At 44.1% G+C, this 20,623-nt stretch overlaps 1 protein-coding gene across 3 annotated transcripts in view; it reads right to left on the bottom strand.

Moving 5' to 3' along the window:
- Positions 1-20,623, bottom strand: part of TEX15 (testis expressed 15, meiosis and synapsis associated) — a 330,325-nt gene that overhangs the window by 241,267 nt on the left and 68,435 nt on the right. For all 3 annotated transcript variants that reach the window (XM_033915922.1, XM_033915913.1, XM_033915932.1), the window contains exon 5: positions 9,071-9,308. In XM_033915922.1, coding sequence (XP_033771813.1) covers positions 9,071-9,308 — 238 coding nt within the window. The remainder of the gene's footprint in view (positions 1-9,070; positions 9,309-20,623) is intronic.

Genomic DNA, 20,623 nt, shown 5'->3' with positions numbered 1-20,623 from the left:
CTGCTTCTGAGGTTGCTGTTTCTTAAGAGGAGGGCGAGTGTAAGGAGCCGGCTTTGGAGCATAACGCTGTTGATAGATAAGAGCAGGGCATGCAGGCTTGGCAGGAGCTGGCTTTGGCTTAGGTCTGACAAGCAAAAGATTTCTCACGGTCAGACAATTTCTTGGTGGCTGCCTCGATAGATTCATCAAAGAGGTCATTGCCCTCACAAGGAATGTTAGCTAAGCAGTCTTGAAGATTAGGGTCCATGTCAATGGTACAAAGCCAGGCAAGACGACGCATAGCCACAAAGCAAGCAGCTGCTCGAGCAGACAACTCGAAGGCATCATAAGATGACTGGAGGAGATGCAACCGGAGTCGGGACAAAGAAGCAATAACCTCTTGAAATTCAAGTGCATTTGAGTATCCAGATAATGCAAGAACTTCGGCAATAAAGAAATAAGAAATTCAAAATAAGTGATGAATTGAAAATTATAATTGAGGACTTTAGAGGGCATCATAGCATTTTGATAGATATGATGTCCGAATTTGTCCATAGTTCTCCCTTCCCTTCCAGGAGGAACAGTGGCATAAACCTTGGAAGGATGGGACCTCTTTAAGGAGGACTTGACAAGGAGGGATTGATGAGATAACTGTGAGTTGTCAAATCCTTTGCGATGCACAGTTTTATACCTAGAGTCTAATTTGCCTGGAACAGCTGGTATGGAAAAAGGTGTTTCCATGCATCGACCAAAAGTCTGATTCAAAAGCTTATGAAGTGGAAGCTTAAGAGACTCTGCCAGAGGTTGAGGAAGATGCATAACTTCGAGATACTCCTTAGAGTATTTTGAGCCAGTATCTAATTGAAGATTCAAGTCCACAGCCATTTGACGAAGGAAAGACGAAAAAGATAGCTGATCTGCCAATGCTTTGCCTCAAGAAGGACTCGAGGATGTCAAGGCAGCCTGAGTCGAAGATGAAGCTTCGGCATCAAAGGAACCTGGTGACTTGGACGAGGCAATCAAAACCGGAATATCCTTGAGATCCGGCATCGGAGACCTCGAACGAGGAGTTGGAGGTCTGATCGAGGTTGGAGTAGGTCGAGGCTTAGAGGAAGATGGTCTGTCTTGAGAAGAAGAACTATGCGTGGAAGGATGCCTCGAAGAAGGCCTCGAACGTCGATGAGAACTGTGTCTGGAACCAGATCTCGAGGATCGAGGAGACTTTGCCTCGGAGACGAGAGCAGCCGATGCCATCGGATGTCTACAGTCTCAACGCAGACAGAAGTAATGGTTCAACCGGACGAAAGCCTTTTGATGGAGCTAAAGAGCCTGAGAGAGGAGGTTCAGCGCTTAAGGAGCATCCGAGACGACGAGACCTTCATCGATGGAGTCATCCAGGAGCTGTCTCAGATCGCTGAACAGGAACCTGACAAGACCACCCTGGGAACACCCATAGCATCCAAAACGGCCACCTTGAGACAAACTACCGGAATGCAGGAAGTGGTTGGAGACGCTGACTCCTGGCAGTTGGTGACTTCCTCCACAAGAAAATGCAGAGGACCTAACTCTGTCTCTTTTTCCCCCCATACAGGACAGCTCAACATCGACACCTCATATCGCCCTGAGGAACAGATATCAGCTGCTACAGGAAGGTCCGGAGAAAGAGCTACAAGTAGTTGTTCAGCAGACGGTTCCAACTCCGGAATCAACAGTACAGCCCACCCCTAAGAAGCGCAGAGTGGTGGTCATCGGAGATTCGCTGCTGAGGGGCTCCGAGGGACCAATCTGCAGACCAGACCTACAATCAAGAGAGGTCTGCTGTTTGCCAGGGGCCAGGATCCGGGATGTCACTGCTTGCATTGACAGACTCATCAAGCCCCGAGACCACTTCCCCATGGTTCTAATCCACGTCGGAACCAACGACACCGCAAGGAGCAGCCCGGACAGCATACCTGAAGACTTCAGGGCCCTGGGGGAGAAGCTGAGGAGGATGGATGCGCAGGTAGTCTTCTCCTCGATTCTCCCAGTGAGTGGCAAGGGCAGAGCCAGAGAGGATCGAATACAAAGGGCGAACGACTGGCTGCGAGGATGGTGCAAGGAGATGAACTTCGGGTTTCTGCACCATGGAGAAGCATTGCAAGGACTACAGAGACACGACGGGCTACACCTAACCAGAAGAGGGAAGAATGTCCTTGGACACCGCCTAGCCCGCCTACTCCACAGGGCTTTAAACTAGGTAAGTCGGGGGAGGGTACAGGCACAAACAACATACCAGGTGAACTAAAATGCCAATACATTTATGAGGCTGAGGAAAGTAGACACCGAAATTCTGGGTCAGGGGTGAGTGCACACACTTTTGAGTCGGGAGTAGGGTCACATCATATTTATGGGTCACATTGTAATTCCGGGTCTAGGGGGAGTACACACTGTAGTTCTGCGTATATGGGGAGTACACATTGTGGTTCTGAGCCTCAGGAAAGCACAAATAATACAAACAATGCTAAAGGTGTTCAAATAGCTCAAACAGGAATATCCCCACTGAGACATAACAAAAATATAACATGGAGGGCTATGTACGTCAACGCACACAGTTTAGGAAACAAGATCCTGGAATTGGAAACAGAAATAAGGAATGCCGACCTGGATGTGGTGGCGATATCCGAAACCTGGCTCACAGACTCCCACGGGTGGGACATGGTCATACCGGGTTACAACTTGCTTCGCCGGGACAGAGAGGGTAGGAAGGGAGGGGGTGTAGCATTATATACTAAAGATGACATTAAGGTCACGAGAATCTCAGATGTCCAGTATACTGGGGAATCCCTTTGGGTTAATTTGGCCAGAGGGAAGGACAAATGCTTGTATCTTGGCGTAATTTACAGACCCCCAAGACAACAGGATGACCTGGATATGGAAATAATCGAAGATATAGAAAATATCACCTTGCGTGGGGACACAGTATTGCTAGGTGATTTCAACATGCCTGATGTGGATTGGGTTACACTTACCTCTGCTTCCGGCAGCAGCAGGAGGCTATTAAACTCTATGAAAGGAGCAAGCATCAGGCAACTGGTGTTAGAACCGACAAGGGATCAGGCAATACTGGACCTGATACTTACCAATGGAGAAAGTGTCACAGAGGTCTCGGTGGGCGACACATTGGCCTCCAGTGACCACAACATGGTATGGTTCAATATCAGGAAAGGTTTCACTAAATCTACTACACTAACCAAAGTCCTCAAATTCAAGGACACAAATTTCAAAGAAATGGGAGACTTCGTTCACCAGGCGCTACAAAGCCAAGAAGAAACCGATAACGTGGAAGACATGTGGTCGACTTTGAAAGCAACCATACAAGAAGCAACAAACCGCTATGTAAAATCAGTAAGTAAACGGCGAAGGAACAAGAAGCCACAGTGGTTTACTGCGGAGATCTCAGACCTGATCAAGGAGAAGAAAAAAGCATTCATCTCTTACAAACAATCAGGGAAGCAGGACTCTAGAGCAGACTACCTGGCCAAATCAAAAGCCGTCAAAACAGCAGTCAGGGAGGCTAAATTCCTCATGGAGGAGTCTCTAGCAAAGAACATCCAGAAGGGAGATAAATCTTTCTTCAGGTATATCAGTGATAGAAGAAAAAACTCAGGCGGGATTGTACGTCTTAGGAAACCAGACGGAGACTATGTGGAAAAGGATTCGGAAAAAGCCCAACTATTAAATGAATACTTCTGCTCAGTCTTCACCCGAGAAGCGCCAGGGCTCGGCCCTCAGCTACAGACAAGGGTTGGCTCAGTTGACCCGTTTAGTAACTTTGAGTTTACGCCCAGCAGTGTCTACGGTGAGCTGTCAAAGCTCAAGGTTAACAAAGCAATGGGGCCGGACAACCTGCACCCCAGGGTGCTTAGGGAGCTGAGTGATGTCTTGGCGGAGCCACTGTCCGCGCTCTTCAACCTCTCCCTTAGTACAGGCAGCGTCCCGTTGGACTGGAGGACGGCTAACGTCATTCCACTCCACAAGAAAGGCTCAAAGATGGAGACAGCAAACTACAGACCAGTGAGTCTAACATCGATAGTGAGCAAACTAATGGAAACTCTAATCAAACACCAATTAGATAAGATCCTGGATGAGGAGAATCTACGGGATCCCCGACAACATGGATTTACTAAAGGGAGATCCTGCCAATCCAACCTGATCAGCTTCTTTGACTGGGTAACGGGGAAACTGGATATTGGGGAGTCCCTGGACATCGTGTACCTGGACTTTAGCAAAGCATTTGATAGCGTACCACACCGCAGGTTACTGAGCAAGATGAGTTCTATAGGATTAGGTAACACATTGATGAAATGGGTTGGGAGCTGGCTTGGAGGTAGGCTCCAAAGGGTGGTGGTGAACGGCACCCCCTCCGAAATGACGGAGGTGATTAGTGGAGTACCACAGGGCTCAGTCTTGGGCCCAATCCTATTCAACATCTTTATAAGAGACTTGGCAGAAGGGCTTCGAGGTAAAATAACATTATTCGCCGATGACGCCAAACTGAGTAATGTAGTGGGCAAATGCACAACAGACGAAGATTCAGTGCCCGACAACATGATGCACGACCTACTCCTACTGGAGCGATGGTCTAGGACATGGCAACTCAACTTCAATGCCAAAAAATGCAAAGTTATGCACCTGGGCAGCCAGAATCCATGCAAGTCTTATATCCTTAATGGCGAGATCGTAGCAAAAACGGTAGCAGAACGAGACTTAGGGGTAATCGTCAGTGAGGACATGAAGTCTGCCAATCAAGTGGAGCAGGCTTCGTCCAAGGCAAGACAAATCATGGGCTGCATGCGAAGGGGTTTCGTCAGTCGTAAGGCGGAAGTCATTATGCCATTGTATAGATCCATGGTGAGGCCCCACCTGGAATACTGTGTGCAATTCTGGAGGCCGCATTATCGCAAGGATGTGCTGAGACTGGAGTCGGTGCAAAGAATGGCCACCCGGATGGTCTCGGGACTCAAGGATCTACCATACGAAAAACGGCTTGACAAATTACAGCTATACTTGCTCGAGGAGCGCAGAGAGAGGGGGGACATGATCGAGACGTTCAAGTATCTTACGGGCCGCATCGAGGTGGAGGAAGATATCTTCTTTTTCAAGGGTCCCACGACAACAAGAGGGCATCCGTTGAAAATCAGGGGCGGGAAACTACGAGGTGACACCAGGAAATTCTTTTTCACTGAAAGAGTGGTTGATCGCTGGAATAGTCTTCCACTACAGGTGATTGAGGCCAGCAGCGTGCCTGATTTTAAGACCAAATGGGATCGGCACATGGGATCTATTCACAGGGCAAAGGTAAGGGAAGGGACATTAAGGTGGGCAGACTAGATGGGCCGTGGGCCCTTATCTGCTGTCTATTTCTATGTTTCTATGGATGAATAGGACTAACAGTGCACTTTCCACTTTCCAAATAAGGTACTTGAGATGAGCCATAGACATTGGTTCAAAAGGAGGCTCATCAGTGCAGAAAAACCACATTCAGTTCCCAAATCACTGAAGGTGGTCTGACATTGAAAAGTCCTTTCTTGAATTTGGACACAAGAGGATGAGCAGTGAGAGGTTTACCATCAACTGGTCTGTGAAAAGCATTAATAGCACTGAGATGAATTCTAATCAAAGAACATAAGAACATAAGAAATACCTTTACCGGATCAGACCCCAGGTCAATCTAGTCCGGCGACCCACACACGCGGAGGTCAATCCAGGTGTTCCCTGCTGAAGACCTTGTTTAACCGTATCCCTCAATGTGTTTTGCAAGAAGGTGTGAATCCAACTTGCCCTTGAATCCTGGAATGGTGGTCTCCGACACAACCTCCTCCGGGAGAGCATTCCAAGTGTCCACCACTCGCTGTGTGAAACAGAACTTCCTGATATTTGTCCTGGACCTGTTGCCCCTCAGTTTCAGTCCATGACCCCTTGTCCGAGTCACATTTGACAATGTGAATAATGATGTTTCTTGCTCTATTTTGTCGAATCCTTTTAGTATTTTGAAAGTCCCTATCATATACCCTCGCAGCCTTCTCTTTTCGAGGGTGAACAATCCCAGTTTTCCGAGGCATTCTTTGTAGCTCAAATTCTTGATGCCTTTTACTAGCTTCGTGGCTCGCCTCTGCACCCTCTCCAGCAGGGTTATATCCTTCTTTAGGTAGGGAGACCAGTGTTGGATACAGTATTCCAAGTGTGGTCTGACCATTGCTCTGTAAAGCGGCATTATGACATCCTCCGATCTACTCGTGATTCCCTTCTTTATCATGCCCAACATCCTGTTTGCTTTCTTTGCCGCCGCTGCGCATTGAGCCGACGGCTTCAGGGTCTTGTCTATCAGTACCCCCAGATGCCTTTCTTGTTCGCTCTTGCCCAATGTTGCACCTAACATTTTATATTCATGTTCCTTGTTTTTCTTACCCAGGTGCATCACTTTGCATTTTTCTATATTAAACTTCATCTGCCACTTTTCCGCCCATTTCTCTAGTTGGTTCAAATCTCTCTGGAGTTCTTCTCTGTCCTTTTGTGACCCAACTGCCCTACATAGTTTTGTGTCGTCTGCAAACTTTATTAAATTACTTGTTGTTTCTTCTTCTAAGTCATTTATGAAGATATTGAACAAGATTGGCCCAAGAACCGAACCCTGGGGCACACTGCTTGTTACCTTCTCCCAGTCCGAGAATTTCCCATTTATGCCCTCCCTCTGCAATCTGTTTTCCAGCCATCCGCCTATCCATCTTAGGATATCCCCTTCTATTCCATGGCTTTGTAGTTTCTTCAGAAGCCTTGCATGTGGAACCTTGTCGAATGCTTTTGGAAGTCCAAGTATATTATATCCACCAGTTCACCGTTATCGATATGTTTGTTCACCTCCTCAAAAAATTGAAGTAAATTCGTCAAACATGACTTCCCCTTCCTGAAGCCGTGTTGACTAGCTCTCATCAGGTCGTGATTTTCCAGGTGTTGCACTATGCTTTTGAGACCTGAATTGGATAAATGTATAATACTGAAGATACAGAGGTGGATTTTGGCTCATAATGATAAAGAGCACACTAGGTGGAAAAACGTGTCCATTTCTGCTGGTAGCACTGCTGTGTAGATGGTTTTCTGAATGCTTTCAAGATTAATCTGACAGGCTGAGAAAGATGACGAAGGTCAGCCAATGTTAAGCCGAGAGGTACCAAGCTGTCAGCTGCAATGCTGAAAGATTGGGATGTAGAAGAGATCCGTGATTCTGTGTGAGAAGAGACAGGAAAATTTGAAGAGGGATTGGTTCCTTGATACCGAGTTGAAGTAGAAGGGAAAACCAGGGTTGTCTGGGCCACCGAGGAACTATAAGAATCATGGTGGCTGATTCCTGCTTGAGCTTCATAAGCATCTTGAGGATAAGAGGAATTAGAAGAAAGGTGTAGAGAAACTTGTGAGCCCAATCCAGCAAAAAAGCATCCACTTCCAGACAGTGAGGAGAGTATTGTCAGAAGCAAAACTGTGGCAGCTTGTGTTTGTGGGTGGATGCAAACAAATCTGAGGAGTCCCCCATTGAGAAAATATGGGACGCAGAACTGCAGAGTTGAGTGTCCACTCGTGTGGTTGAAGAAACCTGCTGAGTGTCTGCAAGTGAATTATGTTCCCCTTGAATGTATATTGCTTTCAGGAATATGTTGCTAGCAATGGCCCAGGTCCAAAACTTCTGGGCCTCCAGACAAAGACGGAGCGAACCCATGACTCCTTGTTTGTTTATGTAATACATTGCAACCTGATTGTCCGTGTGGATGAGGATGGTATCAGTCACAATATGCTGAAAAGCTTTGAGAGCACTGTAGATTGCTCTGAGTTCCAACAGATTTATATGACAAAGGCGGTCCTGGGCAGACCAGCGAGCTTACATGTGAAGACCGTCCAGACGAGCTCTCCAAGCGTTAAGTTGGCAACTCTGTGGTCAGAACTTTGTAATGAGCAGGGGTATGGAACAAAAATCCTCTGGAAAGATTGGAAGAGTTCATCCACCAGTGCGACTGTCGAAGCGAAGGAGTGGCTGTAATGTGTTGAAAAAGTGCATCAAGAGCTTGAGACCACAGAGATGCGAGAGTCCATTGAGGTATCCTGAGATGAAGTTTCACAAACGGAGTAACATGCACTGTGGAAGTCATGTGGCTCAGGAGTACCATCATCTGTCTGGCTGAGATTGATGGGCAGATGATAAATCTGAGTGCAAAGTTGAATCAAATTGTCTTGTCTTTGCTGTGGTAGAAATGCCCTGAGTTGAATAGTATCGAGCAAAGTTCCTACGAATTGTAGAGTTTGAGATGGTTGAAGTTGGGATTTGGGAAAATTTATTTCAAAACCCAACTGTTGAAGGAACAGAATTATCTTGCAAGTCGCTACCGTCACCCCTTGCGAGGTAGGATCCTTAATCAGCCAGGTGTCTAGGTAAGGTAAGACTTGGAGGCCCTGAGACCATAGTGCTGCTGCCACTACCATCAGGTACTTGGTGAATACTCTGGGAAAGGATGCAAGGTCAAAGGGTAATACTTTGTATTAATAATGGTGATGAGCCACTTGTAATCGAAGGAATTTCCTGGAGGCCGGATGCACTGGAATGTGAGTGCAGGCTTCTTTCATATCCAGAGTAGAGAATGACATGGTGGTTGATACACAAGAAAAAATTATAGAGTAATAGAAAAATCCCAAAAATCAATCTACAATAATCTTACTCGCCAGAGATGGGCTACACACTAGTGCAGCCCGATTCAGGAAAAAAAAATTTCAATTCGATTCAGCCTATTGAATTGGTTTTTCGATTCGATTTTCCTGCCCAATTGGGGAGCGAAGTTTTTCAACTGATATAATCCCTGAGGAAGCCTTTGAGAGATGAAACAAGGCACTTGTTGGAGGATTGGACATGGATTTTGGACTGTACATCTGATTGGTGCCATGGTGTTTTTATCGGTACTCTGGCCAAACATCTTCAATCAACACAGCACAGCGTTTCAGACCATGTTTCCCAAGAACATAAAAAATACAATTATTGATACCATTCCATAGTTCACAGTATGGAACCTACCTTGAAAATCATGATTTTGCTTGTATTCATTGATTTCTGGTGAGCAAATTTCAAGGCAACATCAGCATGTCTGTGTAAGTAAATTCCCATGAGAGGATTTCCTAATGCTTTCATAGCATTTCCATCAGTTGACATGCCATAACGATATATATCCAAAACTGCACTGTTAGACAGCACTAAAAAGCAGAAATGTTCTTGGAGTTCCCGCCCATGCCTTCCTTCTTTACGCATCTCTGACCTAGGAAAAAAACAGAAAACAAGCAAAAGATTTTAAAATATTGGGAAACGGAAATGTTGTCTTATACTTTGACATATGGGAGGCCAATTTTATAACAAGAGCACAAATGAAACAAGACCATAAAAAAGTGATAAGCAACATAGTGCAACATAGTGCAAGCAACATAGTGTGTACCTATATAAAATAGACTCCCACAATGATAAGACTCCTAATATGACCCCAGTATAGCCAAATACCATTGCATTTTAGAAAATAATAGACTCGCACAAATTTCTTTTGGATAACCTAATACAAATTGATCCTTCATTTCCTAAAATCTGAAGCATTTTGGATCACCGATCGTCATTTATCACTTTCATTTCAATCCTAAATAAATTTAATTCCTATACAGGTTAAAAATATTGTTCTTTCAGAGTTTTCTTCAACAGTTTTCTTACTTTCAGACCTCTCATGTCATGTCACAAAAATGTTTCTGTGATCTCAGAAGAATCAGATCTCCACTTAAGGACATCTAAAGTAATTTCTGGATGAAAAACGGTTAGACACTCCTCAATGCATTCTTCCTAAATCATTTGGATTACTGTAAATTCTCTTCTTGTAGGCTATCCTCAATAATCCATCCATTGGTTGCAGCTCATACAAAATGTGTTTGTTAAATTTATATTTGAGGGTAAAAGATCAGATCAGGTTGCACCACTTCTCTTTACCCTGTGATATATTATAAAAAAGCTGTTTTATACCCAATACTTTCAAACATCAATTCAATTATTTCTCATCTTTCACATAACTTATAACATGATAAAATATTAATAATCACCTTACAATACCTTTATTACAATTGCTTTCATAGCATGTACTAGCACCTAAAGTTAAAAAGGAATATTAAATTGCACACTTTAAACCATACACACAACCTTTACCACAACCACATATTTCTTAAAATTTACAATGGAAAAATTGAATTTTTTTAAAATCCACCTTACAGTGATAATCCACTCAGGCTGAAATACTTTTTCAATTAATTCAAGCTTGGGTTCTCTTTCTTCCACCATGCGGTGGTAATCCACTCAGGCTGAAATACTTTTTCAATTAATTCAAGCTGAGGTTCTCTTTCTTAATCTGTCCACTTTATATTGCACTGGATTGTATTCAAACAGTCCTTGCCTTGTCAAAAATCAAGTCACACATGAAATACTGTCCCCCATCCTATGTCATTCTTTAGTGTCTATCTCATCCTCATTCCTTCAACATCAGCATTCTTCAATGCAAGGTTTGAGGGTCAGTGGCTGATTACACTGATTCTTCTCTCTCCTTAAAAAAATGACATGGGGATGGTTTCCCGTGGTTCACAAATTTTGGAGAAAAATTGTGCTGGCAAGATATCGGAGCTCTTCTGAAACTCTGACCTGGCTTTCGTGGATTCCACAGATTTAACACTTCAACACTGACTACTACCTTCTGTCGTATTCCACTCAACCAGTTCTTGACCCAGCTCGTCACTTATTTAGTAGTGTGTGTGGAACACTGTCAAAGGCTTTGCTAAAATCTAAACACAGTCGACTCCGCTTAAGTGCAAGCCCTTCGGAACGGTTTGCCACATGCGCTTAAACGGAGCACCATGTGAAGAGAGTCGAGCACTGTCATTTTTCTCACGAGATCAGCAGCTCGGAGAAAGGATTCCTTGCTTGCATCGATCACTGCCATCACATATCTTAGGACGAGTAATCACGTTTGCGATTATCCCTTGGTTTTTGTTGCTTTCATATTCAACAGGTAGGTACCTTGAAGCCAACAGCTTTGCTACAATTGAAAGCAGTGTATAGGTCTCTATCGCTTTAATTGGGAGACCATAAGTGAGCAATTGCAGAAGGACCTGGAGTACACCACTCTCAGGGGACAAGCCCTTCCAATTTATGTACAAGTACTGTAATAACACCTAAGCGGCGTCCGACATCAGCATGGTGGACACGTTCAGCCAAAGACAATGATTTGTCAACGCGATGCCACGGTGCAGTTCTGAAAGTTCGAACACATGGCCAGGCCTAGAATGCTGTTCTGAAACACGAAACTTATCTACGTGATTGCTTTTAATCGGAGTGAACGTTACGTGAAAGAACACAGGTGGGACTTATGACATCAGTACACATAAGCGGATTGTATGCTTATCAGAATTGCAAATATCCGGAGTTTACATCCATTGACTATAATGTAAAAAAAACAGGACCATGGTGGTAGGCTGCAGATAATCGAAGCGTGCGTTTAACCAACGTGCACTTAGGTGGAGTCGACTGTACACCACATCTAGTGCACTCCCTCTATCCAATTCTCTGGTTACCCAGTCAAAAAATTGATCATATCTGTCTGACAAGACCTACCTCTAGTGAATCCATGCTGCCTCTAGTCCTGTAATCCACTGGATTACAGAAACTTCAACATTCTCTGTTTTAAAAGCGTTTCCCTTAATTTGCTTACCACAGAAGTCAGACTTACTGGCCTGTAATTCCCTACTTTTTCTTTACTTCTACTTTTATGTAGATGGACTATATCCACCCTTCTCCAGTCCTCTGGTACCACAGAAACATAGAAACTGGCAGCAGAAAAGGGCCACGGCCCATCTAGTCTGCCCACACTAATGACCCACCCTTACCTTCCTCTATGAAGAGATCCCACGTGCCAATCCCATTTTGTCTTAAAGTATGGCATGCTACTGGCCCCCATTACCTGTAGTGGAAGGTTATTCCAGCGATCAACCACCCTTTCTGGTATCACAATGAAATTTCCCACCCCTGAATTTCAGTGGATGCCCTCTCGTTGCCGCAGGACCTTTGAGAAAGAAGATATCTTCTTCCACCTCGATATGGCCTGAGACATATTTGAACATCTCGATCAGGTCACCCCTCTCGCTGCGCTCTTCGAGTGAGTATAGCTGCAATTTATCCAGCCGTTCCTTATACGGTAGATCCCTGAGACCCGAGACCATCCGAGTGGCCATTCGTTGAACCGACTCAACTCTCAGCATATCTTTGTGGTAATGTGGCCTCCATAATTGTACACAGTATTCCAGATGGGGTCTCACCATGGATCTGTACAATGGCATTATGACCTCAGGCTTAAGGCTGACGAAACTTCTTCGGATACAACCGATGATTTGTCTAGCCTTGGACGAAGCTTTCTCCACTTGGTTTGCCATCTTCATGTCTTCACTAATGATCACCCCCAAGTCACGGTCTGCTACAGTCCTTGCTAGGGCCTCACCATTAAGGGTGTAAGTCCTGCATGGGTTTCTGCTGCCAAGGTGCAAGACCTTGCATTTATTGGCATTGAAACTTAGTTGCTATGTCCTGGACCATTGCTCCAGTAGGAGTAGGTCATGTGTCATATTGTCGGGCATTGAGCATTTGTTAGGCACTGTGCTTTTGTCTGTTGTGCTTTTGTCTGCTATATTGCATAGTTTGGCATCATTGGCAAATAACGTAATTTTACCTCTAAGTCCCTCGGCCAAGTCCCTTATAAAGATATTGAATAGGATTGGGCCCAGGACCGAGCCCTGCGGCACACCACTGATCACCTCAGTCGTTTCGGAGGGGGTGCCTTTTACCACCACCCTCTGAAGTCTGCCACTGAGCCAATCCTTAACCCATGCAGTTAATGTGTCTCCTAATCCCAGCGAACTCATTTTGCTCAATAACCTGCGGTGTGGGACGCTATCAAATGCTTTGCTGAAGTCCAAGTACACGATGTCTAGGGATTCCTTGTTACCCAGTCAAAGAAGCTGACCAGATTGGATTGGCAGGACCTTAGTAAACCCTTGTTAATGGGGATCCCGTAGATTCTCCTCATTCAGAATCGTATCCAATTGGTGTTTGATTAGAGTTTCCATTAGTTTGCTCACTACCGATGTGAGACTCACCGGTCTGTAGTTCGCAGCCTCTGTCCTGCATCCTTTCTTGTGGAGTGGAATGACGTTAGCCATTTTCCAGTCCATCGGGATTCTTCCTGTGCTCAGGGAAAGATTGAAGAGCACGGATAACGGTTCCGCCAAGACGTCACTTAACTCCCTGAGCACCCTGGGGTGTAGTTTGTCTGGTCCCATAGCTTTGTTAACCTTGAGTTTTGATAACTCACTGTAGACACTGCTGGGCGTAAACTCGAAACTACGAAATGGGTCTATTGAGCTTTCCCTTGTCTGTAGTTGAGGGCCGGATCCCGGTGCCTCGCAAGTGAAGACTGAGCAGAAGTATTCACTTAACAATCTAGCTTTATCGGAGTCCGATTTTACATAGTTCCCGTCGGGTTTCCTAAGGCTTACTATCCCATCTGTGTTTCTTTTTCTGTCACTAATATACCTGAAGAAGGATTTATCGCCCTTCTTGATGTTCTTCGCTAGATTCTCCTCCATTCAGAATTTGGCCTCTCTGACTGCTGTTTTGACGGCTTTTGACTTGGCCAGATAGTCTTCCCTAGATTCCTGTCTCCTTGATTGTTTGTAGGAAATGAATGCTCTTTTCTTCTTTTTTATGAGGTCTGAGATCTCCGTAGAGAACCACTGTGGTTTATTGTTTCTTCGACGTTTACTTACTGATTTTATATATCGGTTGGTTGTTTCTTGTATGGTAGTTTTCAGAGTTGACCACATTTCCTCCACATTATCTATTTCCGCTTGGTTCTGCAGTGCCTGTTGGATGAAATCTCCCATGCCTTCGAAGTTTGTGTCCTTGAAGTTGAGGACCTTGGTTAAAGTGCTTGATATGGTGAAACCTTTCCTGAGATTGAACCACACCATGTTGTGGTCACTGGAGGCCAACGTGTCGCCTACCGAGACTTCTGTAACATTATCTCCATTAGTAAGTATCAGGTCCAGTATCGCCTGATCCCTCGTTGATCTCTAATACCATTTGCCTGAGTCTTGCTCCCTTTATAGAGGTTAATAGCCTTCTGCTGCTGCCGGTCGCAGAGGAAAGTGAGTTCCAATCCACATCAGGCATATTGAAGTCACCTAACAATACCATGTCCCCAAACAAGGTGATGTCCTCTATGTCTTCGATTAATTCCATATCCAGGTTGTCCTGTTGTCTTGGAGGTCTGTATACTATGCCAAGATATAGGCATTTGTCCTTCCCCCTGGCCAAATTCACCAAAAGGGATTCCCCTGTGTACCTGACATCTGCAATTCTGGTAACTTTAATGTCATCTTTAGTATATAGTGCTACCCCTCATCCCTTTTTGCCCTCTCTGTCTCTGTCTCCAACTATGGAGAAGCATTGAAAAGGTCAGTTAGCGGAGCCACCAGAACATCCCTAAGTTCCTTCAGCACCCTCGGATGTACACCAATCAGCCCCATTGCTTTGTCTATCTTTAATTTAGCTAGTTCCTCGATGGGGATCCAAGATGGCGATTGAGGCAGAAGTGTGAAGCACAGCTCTGTGCTTCACTGGCTGTATTACTTTACATACGTGTTCATTTGGACGCTTTTTCGCTTAAAGAAGATTTACCGATTCTCCTTTGCTGTTACGCGATGGGGAAAAGAAAGAGAGCCTTGCAACTGGGACTTCTGGTGGTCGGCGGCTCCAGAGCCATGATACAGACGACGCTGGACACTGGAATTATGTGTCAGACTCCAGGGACAATCTAGGCCTCGGGAGAAGTGTTGATTTCATTGGCAAACCTTAGCTCTGATCAGGCTTCTCTGAGCCCATCTTAAGGCAGCCTCCTCCCCAACCTGAAGGAGGTGTTACGGCGGTGGAACAGGCAATTCAGCGACCCTGTGAAGGTGGACAACTGAAGGTGGGAGGAATGTCTTTTGAGAGACAAGCTCCCACTGAGGACAGTACAACATCGATGTCTTCAACAGTCTAAGCTGGTGAGAATAGTTTATCTTTATCGGTTCAATTTGGGGAGTTAACTAAGCCTGCCCAAGTCAATTTAGATGACCTGTGGAAGGCAATAGTGACCATGGACTCTAACCTTAAAAAGGCACAAGGGATTATTTTAAAAGGGCAGAGTGAGACTATTGTGAAACATCAAGAACAAATAAATCAAATAAAAACTTTGGAGACAGAGATTGTTAAGGAAAGATCTTATATACAGAAAAAATTGAAATATCTAGAAAATAAACAAAGAAGAAACAATTTAAGAATATGAAACTTCCCAAAGTCACCATTAATTGCTCCGTTAGCAATGATGCAAAAGTACTTAAAAGAAATTCTCTTAATCCTAGAAGAAAATCTACCTCCAATAATTAAGGCTCAGTATTTGCTTTGAGTGGGAAAAAAACAGCTTGTCTCTACTCCAGGACAAGAGACAGAACAACTAAAATGTGACTTAGGGCTCCTTTTACAAAGGCACATTAGGGCCTTAACGAGTGGAATAGCACGCGCTACAATGCCGCACGCGCTAGCCACTACCACCTCCTCTTGAGCAGGCAGTATTTTTTCGGCTAGCGCGCACTAATCCAGTGTGTGCGCTAAAAACAATAGCGCACCTTCGTAAAAGGAGCCCTTAAACTTGACAAATTTTTTGGAGGACTCACTTGAAATAACAACGGACTTTTGCCATAGAGTTTGATAGGGATTTAATCTTACAAACATACTTTAGGCACTTGAATGATAAGATTCTTGGTTCCACTGTACGTGTCTTTCCTGATCTCTCTAAAGATACACAAAAAAGGAGAAAGGAATTTCTTAGTTATAGACCAAGAATCTTGACTCTGGGTGCTCAGTTTCTTTTAAAATTTCCTGCGAAATGTATTTCTTTAGAGGGAAATAATTTTTTATTTTTTGATTCAAAACAATTAAGTGAATTTATTGCAGAGAAAGGGGTGGAGTCACTATAGGGCCAATTGTACCAGCCACAGTGTAGCGAACCGGCTGTCTGGGAGGTTAACTATGTCCCTGATTCTGTCTAAATCCTGATTCTGTCTAAATAGGTTAAGTATTTGTTTTTCTTATTTTAACTTTTCTTTGCTCTTGGATCCAATAACAAATGTGGACTAAATAATTAGTTGTTTGATGTAAAATCAATCACATTTACTTTGTAGTTTCTCATGAACACAACCCTCTGAAAATCAATCAGGGTCTACCACTCCTCCATCCCTATTCAAATTTGTCTTCTGCATTCCTGCTCCCGGCACTTCAGCCATGAACAAAGAACAGAAATACTTACGCAATTAAGCCTTTTCGATAACACCTCTACATATTTCTCCCCTTCACTTTTGAGTCTCACAATGCCACTTTTGCTCTTCTTCCTATCACTGATATATCTAAAAAAGTCTTGTCTCCCCATTTTACCATATCAGCTATTTTTTCTTTCATTTGTATCTTTGCTTTCCTGATTATTCAACCAGCCTCTCTTAACTTTTCCAGATATTTTTGCCTGTCTTTCTCTTTCTGCAATCTTTTGAAGTTTATGAAAGCTAACCTCTTATTCCTTACCTTCTCAGCTACTACTTTTGAGAACCAATGCGGCCTTTTCCTCTTACTTTTACTTACTTACCTCACAGAAATGTTTGTTACCCTTACAATAACTCATTCTTTCATCTTTCAGTTTTTCTCAATGCATTGCCACTCCTTCCAGACGGTCCCATCCAGACAATTCCTTGGCATAATCCCCCATCTGAACAACGTTTGTTTTTCTAAAGTTTAGAACCTGTACTTACCTCTCTATATCTGTCTTTATATTAAACCGTACTATGCAGTGATCACTGGATGCCAGATCACCCACTGTTAACATCAGAAACACTTTCCCCGTTTATATGCACCAGGTCCAGTATGACCCCCATCCCACATGGTTTCCATTACCAACTGCTGGAACAGTTCTTCTTGTAGAGAATCCAGGATCTCCCTACTTCTAGAAGATCCCACAATAGGGATACCCCAATCAACATTCAAGTTCAAGTTTCATGGTTATTTGATATATCGCCTATCATAATACTAAGCGATTATACAAAATATTTAAAATCAGGGGGTACACAACAAAAATACATATTATCAGATAAAAAGACAGAACAAATTAACATGGCACAATAGGACTAAGGGCGAACTTCAATAAGGTATAGTAAAGGAGAGAAAAGAAAAAAGAAGTATAAAACAAAGGGGAGGGGGGGTAGGAATTTTATTCAAACTGTTGTTTATCCGCACAGAATGGAGAGAGTGCAGTGTTCACCCTAGCGACTTTTAGCCAGGTGCTCCGCTCAGCTGTGAATTTCAGACATACAGTCTGGAACGCACTTGTTAAATAGTGAAACCACAACTACCCTTCAAAATCTAGTTGACGGGACAGTACTGGCTACAGCGGTTCTTATTAAAGGAGCTCACGAATCTCTCCACTTTTTGGGGCTATTTTTGGCCAGTTCCAGACCTCTTATCACTGAGGTGTTTTTTTCATTGGTTCAGCTGCAGCACAACGGGCCAATCACAAATGACCTTAGAACTCTAAGGTCATTTGCGATTGGTCCATTGTGTCCTAGCTGAGTCAATGAAAATTCCAGCACCGTGGCAGGAGCTTCAACTTTGAGAAAGAACCGTGCCGCCGTTAGTAAGGGAAGAGCATCAGCACTAGTGAGCCCGCCAAGGCCAAAAAGGAGAGCAAAACCTTTGGACAGACCCTCGCTGACTGGAAGCAGTTCATTTATAACCCGTGGAGTGGAGAGGTCCTGGGGCGAACAGCCAGCAGCTGGGGTAGGAGCCTGGAGAGTGAGGGAGGAGGTTTGGAGGTAAACCAGTGGGTTATTTTTTTTACCAGTAGCTTTCATCAGTGTGAGAGGCGGTGTGTAGGTGTATGTTCGCGTGCTGCCGCTGACTGTACAGTTTGTGTTCTCTTCCCTGAACGGTGACAGCCTTTGTGTAATGAGAGAATACGCCGGCGATTCAGATCCCACTGTTACTGACTGCCTCGCCAGGAGAGATTTTTCTCATAGAGTCTTTTTTTCCCATCTCCCACCAGTTTTGTTAAAAAATTTTTAAAAAGTCGAAATTCGCCACATAGGGAAGCTAAAAATAGAAAGTTGTAAGGGAGGGGGAGAGGGAGATGAGCTAAAGATGGAATACAGGCCTCCTAAGGCAGACTGATGGGCCACTGACTTCTAAGTCCGAACCTGCATTTATTTTATTTAATTCTGTTCACCCCCCTTCTTTTTATCATTTTGTATGTAGAGGGGTCAAATGTAAGATAACTGGGGAAGGTAATTGACAGCAGGAGGAGAAGCTATTTAATCCTGTGGGACAATCTCAGCGATTCGGTGGGTTTTGTAAAGTTCTCTAAAATTGAACCTGCCGATCCATGTAAGTTATCCTCTCACTCTGTGCAGATAACCTCTTTTTCCCCACCCCATGAGCTCCTTTTTTTTGGTGTGTGTATGTGTGTGTGTGCGGGGGGGGGGGAGTTATGTTTTGCTTTGATTGGAAGTATACTATACTTTATTCTGCTGAACCAGAACAAACGCAGGTAGGGCTGGTTTCGGTTAGGGCACTGGTCTTTGACCTAGGGGCCGCCACGTGAGCAGACTTGCTGGGCGCGATGGACCATTGGTCTGACCCAGCAGCGGTAATTCTTATGTTCTTATGTATACCCCATGTCTTTTCGAATTGCATAAAAACAAAAGAACAGCCTATGTTTTGTATTTGAGTTTTGGTCTTTTGTACACCCTTATGGACTGTTTGGGATATGTGCAGTGTATAAATAATCAGTTTGTATTTGCATGATGTATTTGATAAATTAGAGGTATTTTCAGAGGCAATTGTTTGGGCTACTCTGACACAAGTTTGACTACTTTTGGCCATAAGTTTGGCTGGAAATTTTTTTGCCATCTGGCAACCCTGACTCAAATAAAAAAAAGTTGGATACTATGGCGCAGGAGTTAAGAGCTCAGAGGAACGTCTGTTGCTCAGTACAGGGTGGTTTTATGGTATGATTGGTTATGTTTCCGCATTCGGGAATTTTCAAAAAGAAGAATATGAGCAAGTTTGTGTGTGTATGTGTGTGGGGGGATATGGTTGATATTATAGGGGAAAGGGCGTATGAATTCATCGGTAACTTTTTAAAAAACTTTTCAGAGACGCTAGATCTGGACATGGGGGGGGGGGTGGAGAGAGAGAGAGAGACAGAAAAGGACCTTGAGGAGGGGGCGGGAAAGTAGACTTAAACCAAAAGGGAGGGGGAAGACAGGGCAGATGCTGGACTAAAGGGGTATAGAGGGAGAGAAAGATACTGCAGAGAGGGGAAACATCCTGAACCGAGGAGAGAGATATGCATATGCCAGGCCCTGGGGAGGTGGAAAACGTGAGAGTGAGAGATACAGAAAGACATAAAACAAAGGTGGGAGGACTTGAAATGTTAGCAGAAGGAAGATAGAGGGAGAAACCTGAAACAAAGAGGAGGCAGAAGAGAAGGGGGCAGATGTTGAACTTGGGGGTGTATAAAAGAAAGAAAGAGACTGCAGAGAGGTGGAAAGATTCTGTACCAAGGAGGGAGGGAGGGAGAAAGGAAGGAGAGAGAGAGGCAGAGAAAGACCTAGCAGAAAGGAGAACAAATGCTGGACATGGAGGGATGGGGTGTTTATAATTAACAGAGATACAGAGGCCTGGACGAAAGGGCCAGACTGGATGGGCCATTTGGTCTTTATCTGCCATCATCTTTCTATGACATGAGGCAGATGCTGGACTATGGGAGGTTCAGACAGAAGAGACAGGGGGGGGGGGTGGAGACCCTGTGGAAGAACAGAGAGATGCAAGATCATAATAGAGGAGGGAGAGAAAGGGAGACATGTTGCCAATAGGGGTGGAGGAGAGAGGAAGGAAAGTTGAACTCATGGAGGGACAGAGAGAGATGCTGGTTGGGTAAGGGAATGAGGTCCGGAGGAGAGGAAGCGTGCAGGAAGCAGAAAGAAAGAAATATTGGATGCACAGTCAGAAGGAAATGCAACCAGAGACTCATGAAATCACCAGACATCAAAGGTAGGAAAAATGATTTTATTTTCAATTTAGTGATCGAAATGTGTCAGTTTTGAGAATTTATAATCTGCTATCTATATTTTGTACTATATTTGTCTTTCTGTAGTTGTTACTGAGGTGACATTGCATATTTTAGTCCTACCTTGACCTCTTTGAAAATAAAACAAATATAAATAATTTCTCTGCATACAGTGTGCTTTGTGTTTTTTTTAATTTTGTGGATACCATTGTGAATTATGATTATATTGTGTGTACATGAAAAATGAATTGAAGAAATTGCATTACAATTAGTACTATTATAATGGAGGTAAGGTCAGGGGTAGAGCTTGGGCTGGGGTACTTGTTTGGTATTTGTTAAGACTTAGGAGG

Source organism: Geotrypetes seraphini, chromosome 1, assembly GCF_902459505.1.
Source record: "Geotrypetes seraphini chromosome 1, aGeoSer1.1, whole genome shotgun sequence".
Taxonomy (NCBI): Eukaryota; Metazoa; Chordata; class Amphibia; order Gymnophiona; family Dermophiidae; genus Geotrypetes; species Geotrypetes seraphini.
This window is presented reverse-complemented; position numbering and strand designations above follow the sequence as displayed.